This window comes from Miscanthus floridulus, chromosome 5 (genome assembly GCF_019320115.1).
Source record: "Miscanthus floridulus cultivar M001 chromosome 5, ASM1932011v1, whole genome shotgun sequence".
Lineage (NCBI taxonomy): Eukaryota > Viridiplantae > Streptophyta > Magnoliopsida > Poales > Poaceae > Miscanthus > Miscanthus floridulus.
Genome location: NC_089584.1, coordinates 15,943,834 through 15,971,434, shown reverse-complemented (window position 1 = coordinate 15,971,434; position 27,601 = coordinate 15,943,834). Strand labels below are relative to the sequence as shown.

At 47.3% G+C, this 27,601-nt stretch overlaps 1 protein-coding gene and 1 pseudogene across 1 annotated transcript; both read right to left on the bottom strand.

Moving 5' to 3' along the window:
• Nucleotides 1-440: 440 nt before the first annotated feature.
• LOC136454315 (probable LRR receptor-like serine/threonine-protein kinase At3g47570) lies at nt 441-6,934 on the bottom strand (annotated as a pseudogene).
• A 3,865-nt stretch (nt 6,935-10,799) lies between these two features.
• Nucleotides 10,800-11,267, bottom strand: LOC136454314 (uncharacterized). The gene has a single exon (XM_066454772.1). It carries the CDS (start codon nt 11,265-11,267, stop codon nt 10,800-10,802), a length of 468 nt encoding a protein of 155 aa, XP_066310869.1.
• Between the last annotated feature and the right edge of the window lie 16,334 nt (nt 11,268-27,601).

The following is a 27,601-nucleotide window of genomic DNA, read 5'->3' as shown; positions in this document are numbered from 1 at the left end:
GGAGCAAACAACAGGAGACAACACAGTAACTTGAGTTATCTAGACCTAAGGAGCTCTTATTCCAATCGTGCTATCTGAACTTTCCAGAGCATTGATTGTATTTTGACTCATACATACATGTTACTGAATTCTCTACAAGCATGTGCCATACAGATATAGATAACATGTAAACTCTTTATTTCTTTCATACATTTTCTAAATGTCCTTTATACTTGCATAAATCTCATGTAAACAAGTCCAGGAAAGAATTATAGAGCTGAAGTGTCATGTACATCTTCAATTTATTTCAGGTAAGTGACCAATTACGTGCAGGCATCTTGCCCAGCATTTTCAGTCCTATGTTGTCATGTATATCTTCAATTTGTTTCAGGTAAGTGACCAATTACGTGCAGGCATCTTGCCCAGCATTTTCAGTCCTATTTTTCACTGTTATGGAATATTCACTGTGGAATTGTTGCTAGGTCATGCTCCAGAAATTGAGATCCGGTAAACTTGAGAAATGAATCTCTAATAGCATGCATCTCAATTGCTGCATCCTGTATCGCTATCCGCTCTCTAGGTTGTTTCTTCAAGCAAGATATTCCAAGAGAAACCATAGAAACCAAGCAATTCTTAACTCCGTCTATGGTGGGGCGCATTTGGTGTCCCAGCATAGCAGGTTACAGGCCCTGGTAAAGGAGGAGGGTTGTGTTAGGCGCGGCAAGCCAATGTAAAAACTTAGCCACTTTTATGGAGATGAAACCCAAAAGAATCCTGTTGGGGCGTGACCCTCTTAGCAACGCACCATGTCGGAACCCGGGTATGGTGTTAAATGAGCAAGGGCCGGGTCGTCACCCCCGTGACGCGTCGTGTCGCGATCTAGGCACAGTATCAAATGAGCAAGGATCGGGTCGTCGCATCCTTAGTGGCACGCCACATCGGCGCCCGGATGTGGTGCAAAATGAGCAAGGGCCTTCACACCTACTTCGGCGGGTGCGAATAGTAAAGAAGCTAGTCGAGTCAATTATGATCCGTTTAGGTAGCTGGAATGTAGGGTCCCTTACGGGTAAGTTAAGAGAGTTAGTAGACACAACGGTTAGGAGACGTGTAAATATCTTATACGTCCAAGAGTCTAAATGGAAGGGGCAGAAGGCAAAGGAGGTGGACAATACCGGCTTCAAGCTTTGGTACACAGGGACAACTTCAAATAAAAATAGAGTAGGAGTTTTGATTGATAAGTGCCTCAAGGATGGTGTGGTGGAGGTGAGAAGACAAGTGGATAGGATCATGTTAGTTAAACTTGTCATTAGTGATATGGTCTTAAACGTAATTAGTGCATATGCCCCCCCCCCCAAGTAGGCCATGATAAGAGTGCTAAGCAGCTTTTCTGGGAAGACTTAGATCGCTTGATTAGAGTTGTCCCTAGTAGCGAGAAGCCCTTTATAGGAGGTGATCTTAATGGCCATGTAGGTACATCAAGTGTAAGTTTTGATGTGGTTCATGGGGATTTCAGATATGGTAGTAGGAAACAGGAGGGAGAGGAAGTCTTAAACTTTGCTATAGCTTTTGATATGATGATAGCTAACACTTTCTTTCGTAAAAGACAGTCTCATTTAGTGACCTTTAGTAGCGGCCAGTACTTTAGTCAAATCGACTTTGTCCTTATAAGAAGTAGGGATAAACGAACATGTGTGGACTGTAAGGTGATACCTGGAGAATGTGTGGTCGCTCAACACAAGCTGGTGGTGGCTGACTTTTGCTTTCTGGTGCAAGCTCGTGGGAACAAACAAGCTAGGGTTGCTAGGACGAAGTGGTGGAAATTAGAAGGGGAGGCATCAAAGTCTTTAAGGGAAAGGTCATTGAAGAGGACACTTGGAAGGATGAAGGCGATGCAAACAACATGTAGGAGAAGATGGCAACATGCATTCGGAAGGTTGCTTCAGAGGTGCTTGGAGTGACCAAAGGGAGCGGATGCGACTCGAAAGACACTTGGTGGTATTAAGATGTGCAAAAAGCTATTAAGGAAAATGAGTGCTATAAGTGCTTGTATCATGACTGGTGTGCAGATAACATAGAGAAGTACAATGTGGCAAAGAAGACTGTAAAATGAGCGGTGAGTGAGGCAAAGGAGCGGGCCTATGACGACCTGTACCAACGTTTAAGTACGAAGGAAGGAGAGAAGGATATTTATAGGATGGCTAGGACTCGCGATAGAAAGACAAGTGCATAAATGATGAGAGAGAGCAGCTCTTGGTGAAGGAGGATGAGATCAGACATAGATGGCAAGAATATTTTGATAAATTGTTCAATAGTGAGAACGAGAACACCACTGTTCAGCTGAACGACTCGTTTAATGATAGTAATAGGTGCTTTGTGCGGAGGATTCAAGAATCAGAGGTCAGAGAAGCCTTGAAAAGGATGAAAGGGGGCAAAGCGATGGACCCTGATGGTATCCCAATCAAGGTGTGGAGATGTCTCGGGGATATAGCTATAGTATGGCTAACCAAGATGTTCAACAATATCTTTCGATCGAACAAGATGCTTGAGGAGTGGAGAAGAAGCATATTGGTACCGATTTACAAGGACAAGGGAGATATCCAAAGTTGTACTAATTATCGGGGAATTAAGTTGTTGAGCCACACTATGAAGCTATGGGAGAGAGTCATCGAGCAGCACCTACGAGGAACGACATAGATATCAACAAACCAATTTGGTTTTATGTCCGGAAGGTCAACCACAGAAGCAATCTTCTTAATAAGACAAGTTATGAAGCGGTTTAGAGAGTAGAAGAAGGATCTCCACATGGTTTTCATTGACTTGGAGAAGGCTTATGACAAGATACCAAGAAATATTATGTGGTGGGCTTTGGACAAATATAAAGTCCCATCAAAGTACGTGACCCTCATCAAGGACATGTACAACAATGTTGTGACTAGTATTCGAACAAACGATGGTAACACAGATTACTTGCCGATTAAAATTGGACATCATCAAAGGTCAGCCTTTAAGCCCGTATCTCTTTGCCTTGGTAATGGATGAGGTTACCAGGAACATACAAGGGGATATCCCTTGGTGTATGTTGTTCGCTGATGATGTAGTGTTAGTGGACGAAAGCTAGGCATGAGTAAATAGGAAACTAAAGTTATGTCGGCAGACCCTTGAGTCTAAAGGTTTTAGATTGAGCAGAACTAAAACCGAATACATGAGATGCGACTTTGGCGGAGCTGCACAGGAGGAGGGAGATGTGAGTTTGGAAGGTCAAGTAGCGCCTAAGAAGGATACCTTTTGGTATCTGGGATCGATGCTACAGAGGGATGGAGATATTGATGCGAATGTTAGCCATAAAATCAAAGCAGGGTGGATCAAGTGACGACAAGGTTCTAGCATTCTCTGTGACAAGAGGGTACCACAAAAATTAAAAGGCAAGTTTTATAGAACGGCAATTAGACTGGCTATGTTGTATGTAGCAGAATGATGGCCTACAAAGATTCGACATGTTCAACAACTAAGTGTTGCAGAAATGTGTATGTTGCGATTGATTTGTGGTCACACTAGAATAGACCGAGTTCGGAACGATGATATACGTGATCGCCTAGGGGTAGCACCAATTGAAGTAAAGCTTGTCCAACATCGGTTGGGGTGATTTGACCATGTCTAAAGGAGACCTCTAGAGGCACCAGTGCATTGTGGAGTCCTAAGCCAAGTTAATAATATGAGAAGAGGTAGAGGAAGACCGAAATTGACATAGGGGAGGCAATAAAAAGAGATTTGAAAGCTTGGGATATACCTAGAAATCTATGTTTGAATAGGAGTGCTTGGAAAGCAGCTAGTAAAGTGCCTGAACCGTGACTTGGGGCTCTTGATGGATTTCAACTATAGTCTACCCCAACTTGCTTGGGACTGAAAGGCTATGTTGTTGTTTTTGTTGTTGTTATTGTACTTCTTGTAGTACTGTTATAGGCATCTGTGTGCATCCATATTGTTGGATCAACTATCTCCCGTACTCTTGCGGGGAGAGCATCATGTGAGAACCTGTGCAAATCCAGTGAACCGCTGAACATCTCATCTGTTGGACTCCTTCCAGTAAACATCTCAAGCAGTAATATGCCGAGGCTATAAACATCACCTTGAGTTGAGATAGAAGAACCTTCACCATACTCTGATTGTGCCAAAAGAAAATTCAGCACACCATGTTTATATAGGAACTAGGAATAATTAACAAATACCAAAAATAACAATTAAAATTTACCTGGAGCAACATAACCAATGGAGCCTCTTACTCCAATTGTGCTATTTGAATTTTGCAGGGTTTTACTAGCACTTTCTGGAAGTTTCTTGATATGCCAAAGTCTTCTACTCGTGCACTCATGTCTTCCACAAGAAGGGTGTTGCTTGACTTAAGATCACAATGAATGATTGGTGGCTGACAGTGATTATGAAGGTAGTCCAAAGCATCCATGATATTGACAGCAATATTGAGTCTTTGTGTTAGGCTGAGAGTATTGCATGGATTGAGCATATCAGGTTCTGGATGAAGGCAAACATATAAGCTGCCATTGGACATGAATTCAAAAATGAGTGCCTTGAACTCTTCACCTTGATGATTGATACTTGAACAACAGGTGATAATCTTTAGAAGACAATGGTGACGAACCCTTCTCATTGCCTCACATTCAGCCACAAAACTTCTAGAAGATCCAGATTGTTCAAGGTTAAAAACCTTCACAGCTACAATAGTTCCTTCATCCGGGGAAAGTGCATTTATAGTCTGCCCCAAAGCTTCCTTCACCAAGCAGACTGGCTTCTGAAAACCCATTTGTTCCATTTGCTAATGTGCGGTAAGAAACTCTTCCGTACTGTTCCTCAATTATTTGTGGTTGGAGTAGGCTCTTATACTTTTCCTTAAGTTTATTGTAGAAAAAACTGAATAAATGGAATAACAAGAGCTAAAGATAAGAGCCCACCAAATGCTGACAAAGCTATTGTAAGTGCTTTCAGGCGCCCTTTTCTGTCATTTTTTGCAGAACTTTTATGGCACAGGGCTAAATGAAGCTGTGGTATTCCACCACAGAGCTCATTATTCCCGGTGATTGCCAAGTAAGTCAAATTTCTGAAAATTCCCTCTGTTGGCACTTCACCTTGCAAATTATTGAAGGATAGGTCCAACTCTAACAATGATGTTAAATTCTGCAGAACTGTGGGGTTGGTCGCAGACAAGTTGTTGTGTGCCATATACAACTGTTGCAGGTTGCGGATGCTACCAATGCCTATGGGAATGGTACCAGACAATTTGTTCATGGACAGGGAGTGCAATCAAACCATTTATCTTGTTTATAGATTTTGGTATGCTCCCCTCAAATGAGTTATTGTCCAACCGAAGTCCTTGCAACACGGTGCACTCTCCAATACCATCTGGTATCTCACCTGACAAGTGGTTCCCAGAAAGAACCAGGTTGTTAAGATTCCCCATGCTACTGACTTCAGAAGGAAGGGGACCTGGTAATGAATTGTATGATATGTTTAAGAACCTAGAAAGGAGTGGCAGTTTGAAATTCTCCACGGGAATAGAACCATTCAGGCGGTTCCTTGACCGATCAAGGACGAAACATGTTCTTGAGCTTACCTATGGTCGCTGGAATTGGTCCCTCTAGGTTGCAATTGTATGCCTTGAGGACAGTCAACTGTGAGAGATTTACAATAGATGAGGTATGGCCTGACAAGTGAGTGTTGTACAAACGTAGCTGAACCAAGCTTCCTAGCTTGCCGATACTATCAGGGACCCTTTCAGATATGGAAGTATTGGACAAACCAAGGAGTTCAAGGCTAGCCAAGTTGCTTATGGCTGATGGGATGCTTCCTGAGATTCCAGTTTCATCTAACGCGAGGGCTTGCAAGGTCACTGAGAGATTCACAATTGAACTTTGGAGCTGCCCTACGAAAGCAGCATTGTGGCCAATCACTAAATACTGGAGCCGGCTGCAGTTTTTTTTTTGTTTGTTTGCGAGTACAAAAAAAAAACAAGGAACTGATGAATTCCCACCCACCCCTGCTGGTTTGCTTCTAGTTTGTCGTCGATGTACAAGCATAGACGTTCCAGGGCTTCAGTGTCCCCGGGTCTGCGAGGCACATATCCACTGAGCCTACTCCGTGAGAGGTCGAGTAATTCAAGAGTAGTGAGGTTGGAGAGTGAGACAGGGATGGATCCGGTGAACTGGTTTTCAGCATAGGCAAGGATCCACTTGCTGCCGATGCTGGTAGGAATGCCTCCATGCAACATGTTTCCCTGCTGAATTTGCAATGCTTCCAACAAACATAAGTTGTATAGTGAGACCAGGGGCTCGCCTGACAAGTAGTAAAAAGCAAGCGCGAGGTACTGGAGTGTGGAGTCTGGAGGCCCAGTATGTGGCCAAGGTCAGGCGGTATAGTGCCGTCCAGTTGGTTCAGCGCGAGTTCCAGGCTACTATGCGAGGATAAGTTGGCTGGCGATGCTGGGATGGTGCCAGTGAAGTTGTTGCCCCATAGCGTGAGCTCCTCAAGGTGCGTCAACTTGCCACCGAGCTCCGAGGGCAGGCGCTCTTGGAGCTGTTTTTTTTTTTTTTTTTGGAGGGAGATGACCGTTAGCCTAGCGCAGGAGCTCAGGTTGGCGAGGATCTCACCGGAGAATGCGTTGTCGCTCAAGTTCAGGCGCCGGAGGTGGCGCAGGCAGCCGAGGCTTGCAGGGATGTGCCCTCCAGCCCATTGTCGCTCAGGTCGAGAGCTCTGAGGAATGACAGGTTGCCGATAGCAGGGGAGAGACGCCGGTGAGCACATGGGAAGTCAGACTCAGCGCCACCACGCGCCGGTGCCTGCGCCCGCATGTCACCCCCTCCCAGCTGCAGAACCCGCCGTCGCTGCTTAGAGTGGATCCCCTTATGCATGTACACTCGTGACATGGATCCCCTTGTGCATGTACCATCGTGACATGGACGCAATTTAGAGTGTCACTACGTCGCGTTTACTCATGACTTTTGGTCGATCTCCTGTCAAATCAATTAATACGACGCGTGGAAAATGGCATTCCGAAACTGACAAAACTCCACTTAATAAGCATAACAGAAGCATCACCTATAGTAGCCATTAGATACGAGCACCGCCGACGGCGTCTACTTCGCGGAGGCTGAGGCGGGCTGCAGCCTGGAGGACGTGCGATTCCTGGAGCGGGCCCTGCTGGCTGCTGTCCGATTACCGCTGGGCCGTCGAGCCGCACAACAACACCGTCATGAGCCCAACAATGAAGTACATGTTCCTCATTTTTGTGAAAGGATTTTTATTTATTTTCCATGTCCCGTGGATTAAGATTGGCTCTTTATTTTTTTTTCCACTTGAATGTCCTGTAAAATACATGCTGGCTTTGCATGACGTAAATCGTTTCATCAATCTCAGTTTCAAATTTTAATTGTAGCCAGAATGCTTGGGCTGCTGGGATATTATCTAGTGTAATATAAAATTACAGGTCGTCCTGAAGCACTACAAATAAATGTAAAAAATTGACATAAAACACATTTGCAATACTAATTATTGTAATACAAACTAACAACACTTCGTTTATTTGAATCTCCGTGCTCTTTGCGCGCGGAAACATTAATGTTGACTCAATCATAGTGATATATACTACTGGAGTTGGAGTTACCATGAGTTCCACTGCTAGCTGCGGCTGCTGGGAAGAAGTCATGAACCCTTGGAGCCGGAGGGTCAGCAGGTAGAGGGTCCACTTCCATGGTGCCTTCCATCATCCACACCAGTAAGCCTGGGAATGGATCATGTAAGCCCAAGAGCCAAAAGGGCCCCCAACTCACAGGCCTACTTCTACGGATCGTCTATGGGCCATGTATACAAGAGGGTCGAGTTGGACCGGATTGGCTTGTAGAAGGGCTGGGCTATACACATGGCCCGAGTCGGTGGAAGGATCGTTGGAAGAGGATAGGCCCGAGGATTCTGGAAACGGATTCTGCCCTTTGCGTCTCCCTCGTAGAGTCGCAGTCGAGGGGCGTGGCGGCCGGGCGGGTCCTCGAGAGCTGAGAGGCGGCGGCAGGCGACAACAGTGATTCCACGAGCCCTATCGCATCTCCATCCGTTGCCAGGATCCGTCCTCCAGCACGCAGCAGCACCTCTCCGCCGCCAAGCCCACTGAGGTCTCCGCGCCCGCGCCGTCCAAGAAGAAGCAGCCCTCCTCGTCCTCCAATAGCAAGAAGAAGAAGAAGTCTCTGGCCGACCAGAGAGCCCGCACGGAGGTGAGGTGACTTCTTGGCCGCTGAACAAGTCGGCTCGGCTGCTTCTATGCCCCTATTGCTTCCCGTGCTTTAGTTATTTCTAGATTCTAGACTAGATGCAAATCTGACTGCTTGATGCTGAAATAATATGATGAGTAAACTGGTGCCGGCATTTCAAAATAGAAAATTTTCATTTTTGCTCGTGGTGAATGGTATGATTCGCGTGGACGGCCAGGATTAGCCGTACCATTTGGATGTGTAACCGGTCCACTGCGGCTATGGACTCGGCCCACGGTGCTGCGTCAGCACGCGCCCACGCACACGTGGTGCACCTGCGCCAATCACAGTGCGGCCATGTGGCTACCTAGTCAACCGGTGACGCAGTCATCTGCGACCCGCCGGGCATTTTGCGAATTAGTCCCTAGGTTTCTAGTAAATCAACCCGCAGTCCAGATCAGTTCAAAAGAAATACATTTCAGTCCTATTTTTATTCGTTTTAGCCCCTATAGTTTGGAGTATTAGTACCCGCAGTCCCGTTAGCATTTAAAATTCAGAATTAATTAGTTTAAATTCAAATTTGAGTTCATTTAATTATAGAAATGCCATCAAACTTGTTTAGGCTATAACTTTATCATTTTAACTCCGATTTGAGCCGTTTGAATTACGTTAGGACCGTAGCAATTCGTAGATCTGTTTCAAATCTTTTTCCACTAGTTGGTGTATTGTTCTAATATGGCTATGTATGTATGTTATGCATGTCTGTTTGGATGCTTGTGTGGTGTTCTATGATCATGTCCAATCGGTGAGCTATACGTGGTGAGTCTAGAAGCAGTTCTTGGAAGATTTGGACCAGAAGAAGATCTGATCTGAGTTTAAGGCAAGTATAGCATAGGATCTTCCTTGTTGTTCTATACACCTTTAATCATTTAATTCATGCTGCATGTGTCTATCTTGACTACCACTAAGGATTTCCTAGTAATTTATACTTGTACCTTGATGCCTTTGGGTTATTGCATTGGGTAGCTTCGCTAGTGCTCAACTACAACCATGATCTTGTAACTTGACTAATGGTATATGCAATAAACACTAAAAGATGCTTTTTAGCAATATGGAAACAGGGGGCTAGGAGTGTTTAGCTACTTTCTAAATGCTCTAGATTCCTCTCCCTAAGGACTTATCTGTAAGTGATCATCTAGGACTTACAGTACAACTGTGAGGGATATATGGCTCTGGCTTTAGCTCAGTATGAGGACCTTTTCTAGGTTATTAGTGGTTACCTTTATGGCGCAAGAGAGGCTCTAACAGGTATGATCTTGGCCTACCAAGAGGGTGCACTTTTGTTAGTCACTCCTTAGAGGGGTTCATGCTTATTATTGGGGAAACCTTAGCGGCCCTAACTTGTTAGATGAACCTTTGAAAGGCTTCATAGTGAACCCTACCGACCTTCCATGGTAGTGGGTCAAGAGGCTGATCACCTCGGGTGAAAGGGTAAATCACGACTTACAATGAAAGTGTACAACCTCTGCAGAGTGTAAAACTGGTATATTAGTCGTGCTCATGGACACGAGTGGCCTTGAAACCCTTATGGAATAGAGATGGTCACTAATGGTTAATTGTTTATGCTAATCATTATTCATATTTACCTGATCATGTGTTTATGGGCTTATGATAAATTCGTTGTTACTCAATTGCTTTAAAAGATGACCTATTAAAAGCTAATCACAGTAAACCAATGTCAACCTTTTGAGCCTCATGAACCCCATGTTATATTGTTGAGTACGATATGTACTTACGCTTCCTTTACTTTTCTATACTTTGGATAAAAATCCTAGATGGGTACTAGATTGCTAGTCTAAGGAGTTAGGCTTGTGGTCAACCAGTCAGTAGTCCCTATGGAATTGGAGTCTTCACCCGAAGATCGGAGTTGTCTTTCCGCTGTTTGTTGTCTAAGGTTATAATCTTTATATTAAGTATGTTATATTGAGCATTGTCTATTGATATTACCCTTATTTGTAGCTATATGTGAGATTTGACTTCCTGGGCTCACATATGGTGTGTATCTGGTTTTGTTCTTAAAACCGGGTGCGACATATCCCTTTCATTCCAAATTATAAGTCATTCTAGCATTATCTCTAGATACATGGAAAAACTACGTAATAAAAAAAGCAAGAATAACTTACCATTTTTTGAGGGGAAGAATAACTTACCATTTGAAATGGAGATAGTAGGTGTCGGTGTTTCGGATCACTAGCTAGTAAATTTCTAGTTTGCGCATCTGACCCGGATGGCTATGCTCAGAGGACACAAGGATTTATACTAGTTTGGGCAGAACGTCCCTACATCCAGTCTGCTGCTGCTCCTGTTACCGACACTTGGTTTGTATTAGGGGTTATAAACAGGTGAGAGAGGGAGAAGATCCCAAGTCTCTGGTGACGTGCGTCCTCAGACATGGCCTGTTGTGGCCGTGGGTCACGTCAAGACGCACCTGCTCCCCTTCTGGCGTCAGCAGTTTGACCCTGGACTCATACTTTTAGACCTGTAGTGGTTGGGGCGGTACGGACCTCCGTCGTGTTAGGCGAATCCCACACCCGTGCACTCAGGGTCAGGGAAGGCGAAGCCCGCGCCCAAGGGGTCGAGCGAGGCGGAGCCCATGCACTCAGGGTCAGGGAAGGCGAAGCCCGTGCCCAAGGGGTCGAGCGAGGCAGAGCCCGCGCCCTTGGGGTTGGGCAAGGCAAAGCCCACGCTCGAGGGGTCAAGCGAGGAGAAGCCCATGCCCTCGGGGTTAGGCGATGCGGAGTCCATGACTGAGGGGTCGAGAGAGGCGAAGCTCGCACCCTCAGGATCGAGCGAGGTGGGGTCCTTGCCCTCGGGGTCAGACATGATGGGGCTCTCGCCCGAGGGGTCGGGCGAGATAGAGCCCGCGCCCTTGGGGTCGGGTGACCCGGATCCCGTGTCCTTGAGGTTGGGCGAGACGGAGCCCGTGCCCTCAGGGCTGGGTGAGACCAAGATACACTCTTGACCATCTGAGGGAGTTAGCATTCATGGCCATTAGCTTCCTTCTTCTGGGTATCCCTGATACTGATACCCGATAGTAGCCCTGAGCCTGCGGAGGAATAGGATACTCCTTTGAAGGCTTTTTTCAGATGGAAGGATTCTGAGTATCTTGATCTCCCTTTGTGGGCCGCGGGATGTCTTGGAATGGTCTAGATTCCTTTCTATCAGTGTTTGGACTCCTCGGGAGCGTGCAGCTACGTGATTAAGGGGATTAGAAAAGATCTCTCTTAATTCTGATTCCTTCCTAGGATCCAACTGATCTGCCATTGTTATGCGACTGCATATTCGGTCTCCTTGCGAGTCCAACTCTTGAGCCCCCGTGCATAGCAAGGGTCTGGTCGAGGGGTTAGCTCGTCTTAAGGTCATCGTCCCTCAAGTATTTTTTTTGATAAAATGGAGGGGCTGAGCCGTGCCATATTTTCCTCGATGGACGAATCATGGTGCTCGGTGAGCTATTAATGGGCTAGTTTGAGTGGGGCCCTAGCTTCCCATTCGTGGGGGTCCAGCATGGATCAGCTAGTGACTGACTCCAGATTCATGACAGCCAGTCCATATAGTTCTCGGGTCCGTTCGACCGGTCTTGAGGGCTCGTTGCCTTTCTTTGGGGAAAACCCATGGACTGTGCTGTGATCAAGACTCGAACGTGGGCCAGGATGCCCGTGGCGCTCGTGCATCCTAGTGAAAGCTCTAGTTTAGTTTTGGTGAATTGATGAAACCCTAAGTGCTAACCTAGTTTATCAAGTGAACATGAGATAGGTAGCACATTCCAAGTGGTGAAGCAAATGAAGATCATGACATGATGATGGTGATGTCGTGGTGATGATCAAGTGTTTGGACTTGAAAAGAAGAAAGAGAAAAATAAAAGGCTCAAGGCAAAGGTATAAATTATAGGAGCCATTTTGTTTTGGTGATCGAGACACTTAGTGAGTGTGATCACATCTAGGATCGATAGCCGTACTATTAAGAGGGGTGAAACTCGTATCGAAATGCGGTTATCAAAGTGCCACTAGATGCACTAACTCATTACATATGCATTTAGGATCTAGTGGAGTGCTAACACCCTTGAAAATGTTTGTGAAAATATGCTAACACATGTGCACAAGGTGATACACTTGGTGGTTGGCACATTTGAGCAAGGGTTAGGAACTTCACCGGTGGAGTGTCCGCCCGTAGAGTGCAGATAGTCCGACGGTGCCACCGGCGCCCTATATAGAAAAGACGGAGGTCACTGTAAGTGACCGGATGCTGGCCTCGGTTGTACCAGTGTGTTCGGTTAGTAGAAGCTGCAAAGACGCTGGCATCGGTCTTTGACCGGATGCTGGGTCACTTAGTGACTGGACGCTAGAGGGATGTGTCCGGTCCTACAGATGTGGCAGCACACAGGGGAATCGTAGTGTGACCGAACGCGTCCGGTCGTGAAAAGTCATCTCTGGATGCTTACTAGAAATGACCGGACGCTGAGGTCTAGTGTCCGGTCACTTCGCAGCAGCACGTCCGGTCATCAGTTGACCGTTGGGATTGGGCGCTTAGTATTTGAAGAGAAGGGACACATGGCGTGCATCGTACGATCGGACGCTGGGGTCCTGAGTCCGGTCACCCCATGTTGTGCCCAGTGAAGGGGTACAACGACTCTATTTCATGGGGGCTTCTATTTAAGCCCCATGGCCAGCTCAAGTTCACTCTCTTGGCCATTTGCATTGACATAGCAACCTTGTGAGCTTAGCCAAAGCCCTCCCACTCATCTCCATCATAGATTCATCATCTTTGTGAGATTGGGAGTGAATCCAAGTGCATTGCTTGAGTGTTTGCATCTAGAGGCACTTGGTATTCATGTTTCGCTACGGGATTCGCTTGTTACTCTTGGTGGTTGCCGCCACCTAGATGGCTTGGAGCAGCGAGGATCGTCGAGTGGAGGTTGATGATCATCTCTGGCTCCGATTGTGGTGATTGTGAGGGGTTCTTGACCTTTCCCCGACGAAGAGCCAAAAGGTACTCTAGTGGATTGCTCGTGGCTTGTGTGATCCTCATCTTATGTTGGTTGTGTGACACCCTATTGAGGGTTTGACGTGTGATGCTAATTAGCGCGTGAACTCCAAGTGAGTGAATCGCCACAACGAGGAGTAGCTTGCCGGCAAGCAAGTGAACCTCGGTAAAAATCATTGTGTTCATCATTTGATTCCAAGGTGATTGGTCTTCATTGATATTGATTATTGTGATTGATTGGTTCACTCCTCAACACAGCAGTATAACTATCTTGCTCTCTCTCTTTACATTACCGCAAACTAGTTATCAAGCTCTTTAGTGTAGCTAGTTGTGAGAGCTTGTTAATTTGGTTAGTGTGGCTCTTTAGTTAGTCTTTGAGAGCACACTAACTTAGTGTAGTGCCATAGCTATTGTGTGGTTAGAGACAATAGAAACTAAAATTGTGGTAGGTGGCTTGCATTTTTAGTAGGCTAGCGCAATACTTGCTTCGCCTCATAATTGTCTAATCATTTTGTTAAGTGTTGTTGTAGAATTTTTTAATAGGCTATTCACCCCCCTCTAGCCATTAGGACCTTTCACCTGCTACTGACCGCTAGCGGGCTCATCCCTTTCCACCCCTCACTCTAAAGGTGCCCTAGAGCGACTGTGAACCCGTCGGTGGGTCAGCCTTTGAACCCCTAGGCTTTAATGGGTCGTGAGAGTGTTTTTAGCTCGGTATCCCTTCTTACCTATGGTGGTTCTCGGCACATCGAATGGGGCAAACCGTCATCCAGCGCGTCCTTCGAGGGAGCGGCCAGAGGTGGCATGCCCACAATTTTTGGAGAGGCGAAGTGATGGGAGGTCATAGGCGCGAGGGTAGAGGTGGACGGTTCGCCTCTCGCTCCACCTCCTCCTACAAATAGGGGCCTTTCCCTTTGTCCCTGATACATCTGACCACAACCTCGCCATCTCTGCTTCTCTGCCACCAGCACTCGGATTTCTTGCCCTCGCTCTTCCGCCACCAGCAAAGCTCTCGTTCCTCTGCCTTAGCTTCCCATGGAGTCATGGTATCACTCTGACATCACCCACACGCGTATGTAGGGCGTCATCAAGCGTGGCCTCTTCTATGGGAGAGCCAACGCAATGGAGTGGCTCATGCCCGGTTGTGAGGAGGTGTCGGCATCGCCCGACAGCTACATCATGTCTTTCATGCCCTTCCATGAGCGTGGACTCATGATCCCCCACACCCGTTCTTTCGGGGGCTGCTGCTACACTACCAAATCGAGCTGCAGCACCTAAACCCAAATGGGATCCAGCACATCGCGCCCTTCATTGCGCTATGCGAGGGGTACCTAGCAATCGAGCCCCACTTCAAGTGGTGGAGATACTTCTTCTCCATCTTCCTGCAAAAGAACAAGAAGAGGGACACACCGGTGCCAATGGGATGCGCGAGCATCCACCTTTGGGGGCACCGATCGGCGGAGTACATGCCCTGCCAGCTCTCCAAATCCAACAAGGGGTGGCACGTGTTGTAGTTCTATGCGAAGAACGACGTCGTCGTCCCTTTGCCAGAGTTCACCGGGCGCCTCATCAGAGAGGCGCCGTAGGTGTGGTCATGGAGGCCTCCCAAGAAGGAGAAGAGGAGGCTACGTGACCTTCTTGATGCCATTGCGCTCCTCAAGGACCACGGCCTTCACAGGGTTGGCATCATCAGGGCGTACCGCGCGAGGAGGGTGGCATCGCTGATGGCGCGCATCCTCCCGTTGTATAGGATGACGCCCGATGCACAGCTCGATGGGACTGTGCTTGCCTAGGGGCTACTCCACGACAGTGAGGTCATGTAGCGCACTAAGGAGGTGACAAACTGAGTCCGACGCCGTGTTCCTGATCCTAGGACATATCAGTGATGCGGCCGGAGCTAGTCTTCATCGAGCTGCTGGTGGATTTTGGCTTTCAAGCCTCTGTTGCACTACTGCAGGAGCATGTGGCCATGAGGGCAGTGAACCATGCCATAGATGAGCGGAGGAAGAAGGAGAAGGACGACAAGGAGAAGAAACGATGGGTGAAGGAGCGGGGAAAGCTACAACGAGGGATGCGGCACCAAGGCTCATTAGAGCAGGAAGATAAGGATGAAGAAGCAGGGGAGGAGGGGGCAACGGCTCTGGGTCGCCCATCCCATGGGATGATATGGCCGACGGGGATGAGGACCCGCCTTTACCGTAGGCAGGGCCCTTCCTATGGCATCTCCTGGAGCAAGAGGGGGAGGACTCACCCCTAGAGACGGTAGGGGCGAGTTGCCCCGTTCCACCTAGGCCTTCTACGGCGCCCCTAGAGCCAAGGGGAGTCAGTGGCTCTGCCTCATCCTAGCCTCCTAAGCAAAGGGAGGGCTCAAAATGACAGCGCGATGAGGAGTCGCAGCCAGGGTTGGGCCGGCTAGCCCCAAAACGTCAGCGCCTGATGGCGTCAAGGTAAGCTGAGAGTTTTGCCATTCTTTTGTTTTTTGATGAATTTCTCGCCATGAACTAACCACTGTGCCTTCCATAGCATTGGGGGCATGGGACCCTCATGAAGTTGGCACTGAAGAAGACTCTCGTCCTTCGGTGGGTGCGCTAGGACCCATCTGCTGCCACGCTAGAGGCTAGCGGCAGCATCGTCCGGGCGACCTTGGGGTCGACCGGGGAGGCACCACCATCGGCCATGTCTTTGGGAGGGCAAGCAGTGGAAGGCACATCCAAGGCACTCGTGGCAGGAGCGACGTGGCCACAACGTTGAAGGTAGAGACAGCATGGCCGAAACCATCGTTCGTGCTGGTGGGTGTGTTGGTGATGGGGCAGACAGGGGAGGCCATCCCTGAGGTATCCTCGGTGGGCGTGGCACAGCCGAGCATAGCCATGATGTTGTCGGTGGAGACAGTGCAACCAGGGCTATCGTATTGGCAGACGGTGGCACCCATGGTAGGACGGACGGAGGAGGCCATGCGCCGATGCACCCTTGGTAGGTACGATGGTGGGGTAGGCTTCCTTGTCTGCATTGCCCACCCCCTCTACTGCTAAGGGGCCCGCTCTAGAGGAGTTGCGGTCACAAGAGGGGTCAATGCTACCTAGGGTTGGTGTGGAGGCGTCTTGGCCTCTGGTCTGGGTTAGCGGTGACCCTCACACCTAGGGAGGACCCTAGATCTGGTGGGTCAATCATCGGGACCTAGGGGCGACACTCTTCACCCTCAATGACAACACAGAGAAGAGGGAGTGGGGGAGCATCCACGTGTAGGTGGGAACCGCGATCCGTGCCCTAACCACCACGCTGAGTTTCGCTATAAGATGTTATCTCTCTAGTTGGCCAGGTATAGTGCATCAGCGTTCCCAACCTTTGCCTTGCCTTTTAACTCGCAACCTTTTCGTAGGTTCTCATGGACCATAGCCAGGAGAAGTTAGTGTTCCTTCACCATGAGAAGGGAATTTGGGATCGCCTCGTGGTGGAAGAGCAGCTGCGAGCCACTGGGGGAGCAGCTACGTGATGAACTGGGCGCTTAGCTCACTGCCACTCGTCAAGAGGTGGCCGAACTTGCCCCCATTCACTAGGGGTTGGCCGACCTCCGGATCAAGTACGTGGAGTCTCGTGATGACACCCGCAAAGCTAGGGAGAAGCTCCTTGGACCTGGTCGAGAGTACATGCATGGACGCCATAGAGATCGAGCGGCTACTGGAAGGAGCATGATGACTTGCTCCAAGCCATAGAGGGGTTTCGCATGGAGTGTGACCTGGCTTGTCAGGAGCACGCCAATGCCCAGCAGTGGATTGACCTCCTAGAGGGCAAGCTCTGGGGGAGAAGGATCTGAAGGCCGCGGTAGAGGCGGTGATCACCAGACTCTCCGTGGAGGTCAGCCAGCGTCGGGAGTAGGCCTAGCACTTGGAGGCCGAGGTGGCCCAGCGGCGTGACGAGGCGCGCAAGCTCTAGGCAGACGTGGACGGTAAGCCCCTAGTCTTCCTTTCTTGTCCTTCTTCCTAGGATCCACGACAGGCTTTTCAACATGGATGGTGCTTGTTTTGAGCAGGTCTTGATCATAGGCTTGGGGCGGAGGTGACGAAGAGCTATAGCCTAGAGAAGGAGCTCGGTGAGGTGAAGGCCACCCTCCTAAAGGAGAGTGATGAGCACGATGCCCTGCGTGTCGCTGTCTAGCTAGTTTGTAGTGACCTCGAGCTAGCCCAGCATAGGAGACGAGCTCACTCATGGTTTGTGCCGTGCATATCACGGATTAGGCGCACGACATCGCGAGGGGCGCGCTCTGCTTCAGCGTCAATCGGTCATTCATGATCGCTCATTCTCACTATGAGAACATCGATCTAGAGACGATGAGCCAGGGCTTCACCCCCGGTTACTCTGACACCAAGCTAGAGGACATCAAGAAGGAGGTGGCCCGTCTAGCGTAGGACTTAAATTCTAAGATAGGGGATGAGATCATCCCCCCGAAAAATTAGTTAGTTAGGCCAAATAGTGATCTTGTAATAAATGGATAGATTTTAATTTCTGCTATGGTTGAACAATCTTTTGGTTCTTCGTCCTTTTTTATAAAAAAGGTTAATGTGTTCTGACCCTTTTCATGGTTAAGGTTGTAAAGCTCGGGATGTGGGCAAAACAACTCTGATCACGCTGGTGAGCAAAAATGTCGTAGCCGCTGGGGTGTAGGTTTCTTGCAATCCGACCAGTTTTACTCAGGGTTTGTTTCCACAGCCCTTACTTTGAGATCTTAACGTAAGGGAGGGTCGAGCAAAATCATGTCTAATCTAATGCTCTCTCATGAGTACTTGTCTTCCATTAGACACTGAGTACTCAAGCGAGGACGCTAAACCATGTTGTTCTGTCGAGCACACCCCGAGGGAGAACTCAAAACTCCACATTTTTCCATCAGGATCATAAATGAGAGGATAAAGCTTACAACATCTTTAGCCCTTTCTTACATCGCTTAATACAATAGCGGGATTAAACATGTGATCAGAGCTTTAGCGAAAATAAAGTTATTTAATGATATGGAAAGCATTAATATAGTATCCATTTATATACAAGATACGTTAGCAGAATTTACATCTTTTCTTATAAAACCTTTAGTGAGGGTTATAAACAACACTACGACCGTAGCGCGAAATGAATCCTCTCTGAGCCCACTAGGAGGTTTCTGCACACGAGAGTCGTCTAGCATCCACCTGTCACCTGCAACGGGGAAATAAAACCCTGAGTACTCGATTGTACTCAGCAAGACTTACCCGACAGGAGGAAAATAAAAGACTCCAAGGGTATACAAGGCTTATTTGGCTTGCTGGGTTTTTATGCCTTTGTAGGAAGCATTACTAATGGTGCATCCTTATGCTCCAAGTTTTAGCAGTTGATTTTAGTTACTTAGCTAATCATTCTAGGTAAGCACCTATGCTAATTTCAAGCATGTGGATAAGCAATCAGAACCATTTTATCACCTTCCAGTTCTTACTACCACGCTAGACTATAGTCAAGTCGTACCGTCTCATAGAAATGCGATTAGTAAACCAATGTATCCCAGCTGGGTACCCCAAAACACACGCCTCGCTTGTACCCCAGGCACAAATGAGACCAACCCATTCCACTCCTATCGAAAGGTCTAGGTCCCCATCCAAACTTGGACTCCAAGCCCCCACACTTGAGACCCGGTCTTAGTATGGTGCTTAGACCTCCACCTTTCCCTGCCTCCAATCAATCAGTCTGGAAAGAGCCGGAACCTACGACAAGAGCGTAACGATCCTTCCCGCTCCCATAAGCATGTACATGCTTAGGATAATAAGTTTGTGACCTGACTACCATCCACAGCAACAAACGGTCCTCAGTCAACACAAGCAGAACAAATGCAACCTAAGCCTCGCTCGAATGCCTAACCAAGTCCAGATCCAAAGTACCATTCTGCCTGGTCTCCAATTATCATCATCATGTGATAGTGATATGATAATAACAACAATAATATATTTTCTATCTCTCGCGAGTGACAGGTAATCACTCGACTTCTACCGAAATCCTTAAGCATAGCAATCTACACAATCTGGACATACTAGTAGGACTCATAGGATAAGGATATATATATGTATATATATATATATATGCAAGTGGGTTTCATTCAACTCCTTAAAACTTAATGCACAAACATAAAATAAAGTGCAGAATAATAGGGGTTATGCACCGGGGCTTGCTTGGGTAAGATATAACCAAAAGTTAGCATTCCATTGTGGCAACACGATCACCAAGGCACCATCTTTTTTGCTACTCCAAATGACTCTGGAATCCATCGTTGTTCATATTATATACGTGGATGCAACGCAGAGGCGTAATTAATCAACGACCCAACCGATACTCTTAAAATATGATTACGCCTCACAAGCTAACGAGCTAGCTCTAATGACTAATGTACTAGGCTACGTATCCACATTGTCGAGTAAGGCATCATTTCCCGGAAAATGTTCTAGTTTTACAATCCCAGGGTGTTTTGGCATTTTATCGATTAAACTTATATATATTTGATCTGGAACTCATTTAGCTATCTTAGCAAACTGATCATTGTGGAGCTACAAAAAATATCATGAGCACCTAATAATGTTAGGAGTTTACTATAAAAGTTTCAGAGCCAACACTATCACCACTTTATCACAACAATTCCTACAAGTTTATATTTTAACAATATTAAACACCTAACATTAATTAGATCACTATTGAAAATACTTATGAAGCTATGTGAATCAATTATACTAGTAGATAGATCATGATTTTAGGAACCTAACAAATTTAGTTTCATATTTTTTGGTTAACTACACAAATTTATATTGAATTTACAAGTTTACCTTAAAAACTAAATTAGAAAACGCTTTAGAAAAAGAAAAGGGCCGGTGGACATCGATTTGGCCCAGTAGCCCAGCGTGGGCCTGGCCACGTGCGCGTCGCAGCGGCCCAAGGCTAGGGAGCCCACGCGCGATGACGGTTTTGTAGAGAAGCCCCCGAGCTTCGAGGTAATAGTACGACTACCATGTGTACTATTCCTATCGGTAGTGGCTTTGTGACCGAGCCCTCGGTTGTTTTTGTCCTCACCACGGGCAGGTCCCTAGAATCCCCGCGCTCGCTGGCGCAGCGACCGATGGCATAGGGCAGCTATGCTATACAACCTAGGCTTGCTAAGATGGGAGTAAGGGGTCGACCACCATTTATGGCTAAACCCGCATGGCTGGGTGACGGTTAGGGGCTCAGGGATGTACTAACGCGAGCTGTAGCGGTGTAGTCATTTTGACTACCTAGAGCGCTAATAGAGGGGTAGAGATGGTGGGGAAGCATCAAGATCTCACCGAGGACTGTGTTGTGGTGACGGTTGAAACTGGGGAGTGCCGAGGTGATCTAGCCACGCACGCCCGAACCGTGCAGCAGCGCTCCAAGCGCGGCACCGATGCGGCACCACACCGTTGTCGAGCATTCTGGCCAAAGTAGCACGAGCACTGGATGGAGGGAGTCAAGATGAGCTCAGGGTTATGAGCAATTGAACTGCTACCACTCCTACATGCCTTACCTCCCAATCTACCAGTTCGGCGGTGCACATGGCCGACAACGGGGAGAAACCAAATTCGACCACGATTGACAATGACTGGACTTGGTGCGAACGAGGCACCTAGCTAATTCCCTCTGCTACTCGCTGACTGCAAGGAATTGGACTAGAAAGCCTCAGGCTAGTGATTAAGAAAGGGGACGGGAGAGTGGTGCACCGCCACCGCCACGTCACGGGAAGTGGCCGCGACAGAGGTGGCCCGGCCATGACCCGATGGGGCATGACAATGCGAGGATATGATCGCATGAGCGAGGGGCAGGTGGCGCTTCGGTTAGCGCTTGGACGGAGCCATTGAAGGTGTGCTCGCGTGCAACACGGCATTGCAATGTAGTAGGCTACATACGACGTCGAGCTCGGGCTTGGTAGGTGGGTTGTGCGGCTGGGAACAAATGCTACAGTGTCAGGTGAGTCGGAGGACGTGGGACAGCACCATGAGCAGCAGCATGGCTCAAGACAGGAGGGCAGTGGCTAGAGCAGCCGCACAATAGGGCAGCAGTGGTGGCCAAGGGGCGAGTGTCGAGGCCATCGGCTAGCAGCAGGCGTCGCAGCTGAACATGGCCAAGCCACGGCCATGCCGCAGCTAGGTCGACGGTGGCCACCATCAGCCTACCCACACACACGCGCAGTCAGAGGCAGCCATGGCATGCACTGAATGCGGTGACCACTCACTCCCGACTGAACGGCCAGACACATGCTAAGCATGAATATTAAAGCATCGAAACCAACCGCTTAGAGCCCGGTTGAGATTAAAACAAGAGTTCAAGATTCTTGTAGCCACTAAGGGCTTCTTGGCTGGAGAGTGAGCATCAAGGGAGATAGAGAGGTGCCACCAGGAGCTCATCGCGCTGAACGCTAGTTCACGACCGAAGCCCGAAACAAGATCGACAACGCGTTCTAACAAAGTTAGGGCAACTCGAACTCGTTCGTGGACTTCACCATGCTAAAGTACTCACTTAGAGGCAACTAACTCTATGAAATCATGGAGCTAGCGCATAAGTGTTTTAGGTAGAATTCAATTGCTAAAATATCATTGTCTACAATCCTTTTCGGATTTAGAAAAGGGCAAGGGTTCAGTTAGAACTAAACAACCACTAACACTTTTGCCAAAAATTTTAAAATGTCTAAACCTTATTAATTTCAACCAACAAGCATTTCACACAATAGTCCATACTTCATACTAACCCATAGGAGCAAAACATTTAAGCACCTTTTAACTATTTTGCTCAATATAATTCACCAAAAATGGCATTTGAACATAAGTTCAATTTCTTGTCGATTCAATGAAAAGTTCTAGTTTAGATTTCGGATTCGATGTTTTGGGCTTTCAAAAATACTATTGAACAACATCTATTCACCAGAACAAAAGTTACATTTTTATCTATTAACTTGTACTTAAATTCTTATTTAAATACTAAATACAAGTTATATTTTATCTTGGTTTATAAAAATTGCTTTCTAGGCTTAATCAAATAAAACAAGCCATTCGCTATTCATTCGCTAGAATTACTATCAGGCATTTTCAAGCACTTTCTTCATGCTTTTTCCAAAACAAACCCTAAACAACCTTTATTCACAGGATTATTCAAAAGTTTTAAGCCCAAGACAAGTGGATCAGTAACACTTAATTGGTTCCTTTATTCACGAAGTGAGTCACACACTAAAAAAACGTATCCACAGGGATTTATTAGGCCTTGACCTCTGAGCTAACGAAGGCGGTAACACCAGGGGTGTTACAAGAAGCGTCAGATATACTCACGAAGAGTTTCTCTAGACTTCTGCCAGTAGTTCTTGAGGTTCCAGGGGTTCTCGGGGCGCGTGTAGGTGCCCTGGAAGTTTCGCACAAAGATCTCCTTCAAGTCCGCCCAACTTTGCATCCAGTTAAGTGGAAGGTGCTCTAGCCATGTTCACGTCGGATCGGCCAGGAACAAGGGGAGGTTATAGATCATGACAAGCAAGCCGGTAGTCCTTGAGCCACAGGCCGGGGTTCGTTTCTCCAGAGTACTTTGGGACATTTGTCGGCGATCGATACCGCTGCGGGAAAGCTGTGTTGAGGCTGTGCCGACTGAAAGCCTAGGGCCCCAGCAGGTCGGGGCTCAGGCTCCGGTCTTCGCTATTATCGTAGCATCTACTGTGATGAGGATGGTAGCCATGGCCAGCCTCCTCTCTCTTGTCACCCCGTCTGTGTCTACGAGCGTCCAAGGTGTTACGTGCGTCACGGTTAGGGCCAAGACGCTCATGCACCAGGACCATGGCAAGTCCCTCGCTGTCGCATGGCGCCTAGTGGATGGATACGTCCTAGCCATGTCGTCCTAAAGACACATGCTGACTGGCATTGAGCTCTCATCACCGAGACAGCGAGCTTTTCGCATGTTGCACCGCTGCGCGCTCGAGTAGGGTGCGGACCTCGTGGTAGGCCCGATGGTCTTTAGGTGTCATGGGCTCTAAGAGCCTTCAAAGTAGGGCCGTCGTGGCAGCTATGATTTTGGCTTGCCTAGGCGAAGTGCGGGAGGCCTCCGTCGTCCTCGACGATCCTCTGGTTTACATCGCGGGCGATGGCGTGCGCACGGCCACCATCCCCGTGATGCTCGATCTCACGTTCAAACTCCGCGTGCTCCTGCTCTAGCTGGAGTCACACATCCTCGAGCTCCTGATGCCGCGCCCTCTGCTATTGCACCTGCATGTGGGGAACGACCCCGCATCTTCTTTGACTTCATCATCAAAGTCATTTAGTGGGGTAGCCCCTCCCTCATGGACGCTTTCGACGCGTCCTTTAGGGGTACCTGCAATAAAACATTCTCGTGAGGGGTGATGGCTCCCCCTACTAGAGTCAGAGTCAGAGATTGACTCTGAATCTCTCGTGAGAAGGTCGTGGAAAGACTCCATGACATAATCGGCCATTCCCATGAATTCATCATCTATGGGAGGTGGGTACATGTGCTATACCGCGAGGTGACCAACAGTCCTCGTGGCATTGCGTAGACCAGATAGGAACGCAATAAGGGTGTCCCGGGTGAGATATTTCGAGGAGAGCGGCTCCCCTCTGGCAAGTTGCGTCATAATGTTGGCAAAGGAGAAGGTGAGGCAACACACATCCTCCCAGGACAATCAGGGTCCTAGGAAGGCATCGAGCTGGTGCTCCAGCCTCACGTAGTCAAAGCCGAGGAGCTGGTTGCTCCCGAGGACACGGGCCTCTGGTGCGCATAGTTGCAACTCCTTGAGGGCCTCGACGATCGTTGAAAGGTCCTAATGGCCAGAGGGGGGATGAATAGCCTAATAAAAATTTCTACAACAACACTTAACAAAATGGTTAGACGATTATGAGGCGAAGCAAGAGTTGTGCTAGCCTACTCAAAATGCAAGCCACCTATCACAATTCTAGTTTAGATAGTATCTATTCACACAATAGCTATGACACTATCCTATGTTAGTGTGCTCTCAAAGGCTAGCTAAAGAGCCACACCAAGCAAGCAAGCAAGCTCTCACAACTAGCTACACTAAAGAGCTTGACAACTAGTTTGCGGTAATATAAAGAGAGTGATCAAGAAGGTTATACCGCCGTGTAGATGAAGGAGCCAATCAATCATAAGAATGAATGACAATGAAGACCAATCACCTTGGAATCAAATGATGAACACAATGATTTTTTACCGAGGTTCACTTGCTTGCCTGGCAAGCTACTCCTCGTTGTGGCGATTCACTCACTTGGAGGTTCATGCTGCTAATTGGCATCACACGTCAAACCCTCAATAGGGTGCCACACAACTAACACAAGATGAGGATCACACAAACCACGAGCAATCCACTAGAGTACCTTTTGGCGCTCCGCTTGGAGAAAGGTCAAGAACCCCTCACAATCACCACGATCGGAGCCGAAGACAATCACCACCCTCCGCTCGACGATCCTCACTGCTCCAAGCCAGTCTAGGTGGCAGCAACCACCAAGAGTAACAAGTGAATCTCGCAGCGAAACACAAACACCAAGTGCCTCTAGATGCAAACACTCAAGCAATGCACTTAGATTCTCTCCCAATCTCACAAAGATATTTAATCTATGATGGAAATGAGTGGGAGGGCTTTGGCTAAGCTGACAAGGTTGCTATATCAATGCAAATGGCCAAGAGAGTGAGCTTGAGCCAGGCCATGGGGCCTAAATAGAAGCCCCCTCGAAATAGAGCCATTGGCTCAATTATTAGGCTGACTGCGCATCGACCGGACGCTCCGGTCAGATCGACCGGACGTAGCACCGGACGCGCCGATCGTGAATACCGGACATGTCTGGTAGCTGCCTGACTGCCATGTGTCTAGTTCAAACTAATGTAGCCATTGCTGCCCATACTGCCGATGATCGGACGCTCACACCGGACGTAGAAACACAAATGACCGGACATTGAGCCGTCGAGTTCGGTCGAGTCCAGTAAGCCTCCAGGGCTGATCGGATGCATCTATTAGAAACTGACCGGACGTTGAGCCTCAGCGTCCGGTGGAGTACATTAAGCATCCATGCTCGACCGGACACATCCGGTCACTCCAGACCGGACGCTGCCAGCGTCCGATCAACTGCACTACCGAATGCTGACCATGCAGATTCACATCGGACGTGTCTGGTATGGCGACCGGACGCGTCCGGTCGCTGAGTTCGTTGCCAAATACCGGACGTGTCCGGTCACCATACCGGACACGTCCGGTCACTCTGTAACCAGCGTGACTAACTCATTTTCAACTCTATCTTCTTCACCCTTGCTCAAATGTGCCAACCACCAAGTGTATCACCTTGTGCACATGTGCTAGCATATTTTCACAAACATTTTCAAGGGTGTTAACACTCCACTAGATCCTAAATGCATATGCAATGAGTTAGAGCATCTAGTGGCACTTTGATAACCGCATTTCAATACGAGTTTCACCCCTCTTGATAGTACGACTATCGATCCTAAATATGATCACACTCGCTAAGTGTCTCGATCATAAAAACAAAATGGCTCCTACAATTTATACCTTTGCCTTGAGCCTTTTGTTTTTCTCTTTCTTCTTTTCCAAGTTTAAGCATTTGATCATCACCACGACATCACCGTCATCATGATCTTCACCATTTCTTCATCACTTGGAGTAGTGCTACCTATCTCATAATCACTTTGATGAACTAGGTTAGCACTTAGGGTTTCATCAATTAACCAAAACCAAACTAGAGCTTTCAATCTCCCCCTTTTGGTAATTGATGACAGCCCTTTCACAAAGATATGAATTAAAATTCAATTGAATCCATGTTGCTTGTCCAAGCATATTTACCAATGTATAAATGGATATGGACAAGTTTCATGAATCCCATATGGTAGCAATTGCTCCCCTACATATGTGCTAAGAGTTTGGATTGAAGCTTGCACATATGCTTAGATAGGAAATATAGGAGACAATGTCTACCAAGTGATGCTAAGGTATAAAAGATGGACCTTTGAAGCGTAATACCAATTGAAGTGCACCATTATATCATCCTTAGCACTATGGTTAGCTTGATACCACTTAGAAACACTTGGAAATGAAATCATTAGATATCCTATGCATGCTAGTTTTTCATTTCATCATTCAAACCTACAACTAGCATACACCACACAAGCATGGATATTGAAATTTAAAACTTGTGCCATGCACGCAAACATATGAAATGCACATTCAAATGCACCATACAGGTTCATGAGCTTGCTCCCCTTACTTGTGTGTTCAAAATTTTAATTGATCCCTTTCCTTTGTCATATCTCTCCCCCTATGTCAAATACTCCCTCTATCACTCATATATTTGTTTGTCTCCCCTTTTGTCATCAATGACCACAAAGGCTTAAAATATAGATAGGTTGAGATTATCAATGTCAATCAATGGGGTGAGGATCATTTTCCCAAATTTGGTTCAATCTAGATCATTTGCCAAAGATATTTAACTTGGTTTGATCCAAGGACAAGCTTCTTCACACCTTCAAATAAGGGTTATCTTGTACCATGTTGAGTTAAGCACTTAGAGCTTATTTTCTAGATCAAACTCTAGGTTTACAAGCCCACAAACAAGTCATATGCTATCACTAGATCAAGTCAAGCATAGAAGCAATAGTGATACCATATAAACATCAAATTCATTTGATTTTCATGAATGAGCCTAATAAAATGGAGAGATGACTAGATGCACTAAACATGTATTTAGCAAGGATGTATGCCATGCCAATCAACTTTTACCTTGGATTGCTCGAAGGAGAGGCATGTCATATAAGTGGGGGGGGTGCATCAACACATATTTGAGAAATCCAATATGTTCAACTCATTCCTTAACTTGCAAAACCTTTGCTCATCGAATGGCTTGGTGAATATATCAGCAAGTTGATCTTCGGTGCCTACACTCTCAATGCAAATGTCCCCTTTTTGTTGGTGATCTTTTATGAAATGGTGGCTGGACATCAATGTACTTTGTTCTTGCATGTTGAACCAGATTGTTGGTCAACTTGATTGCACTCTCATTGTCACATAGCAATGGTACTTTCTTGAACTTGATTCCAAAGTCATTCAAGGTGGCCTTCATCCAAAGAATTTGTGCACAACAACTACCGGCGGATATGTATTCGACTTCAGCGGTTGATAATGCAACACTATTTTAGTTTCTTTGATGACCATGAAACAAGTGATCTTTCCAACAATTGACATGTGCTCGAGGTGCTCTTCCTTTCAACCTTGCATCCCGCATAATCCGAGTCGGAGTAACCAACTAGCTCAAACTTTG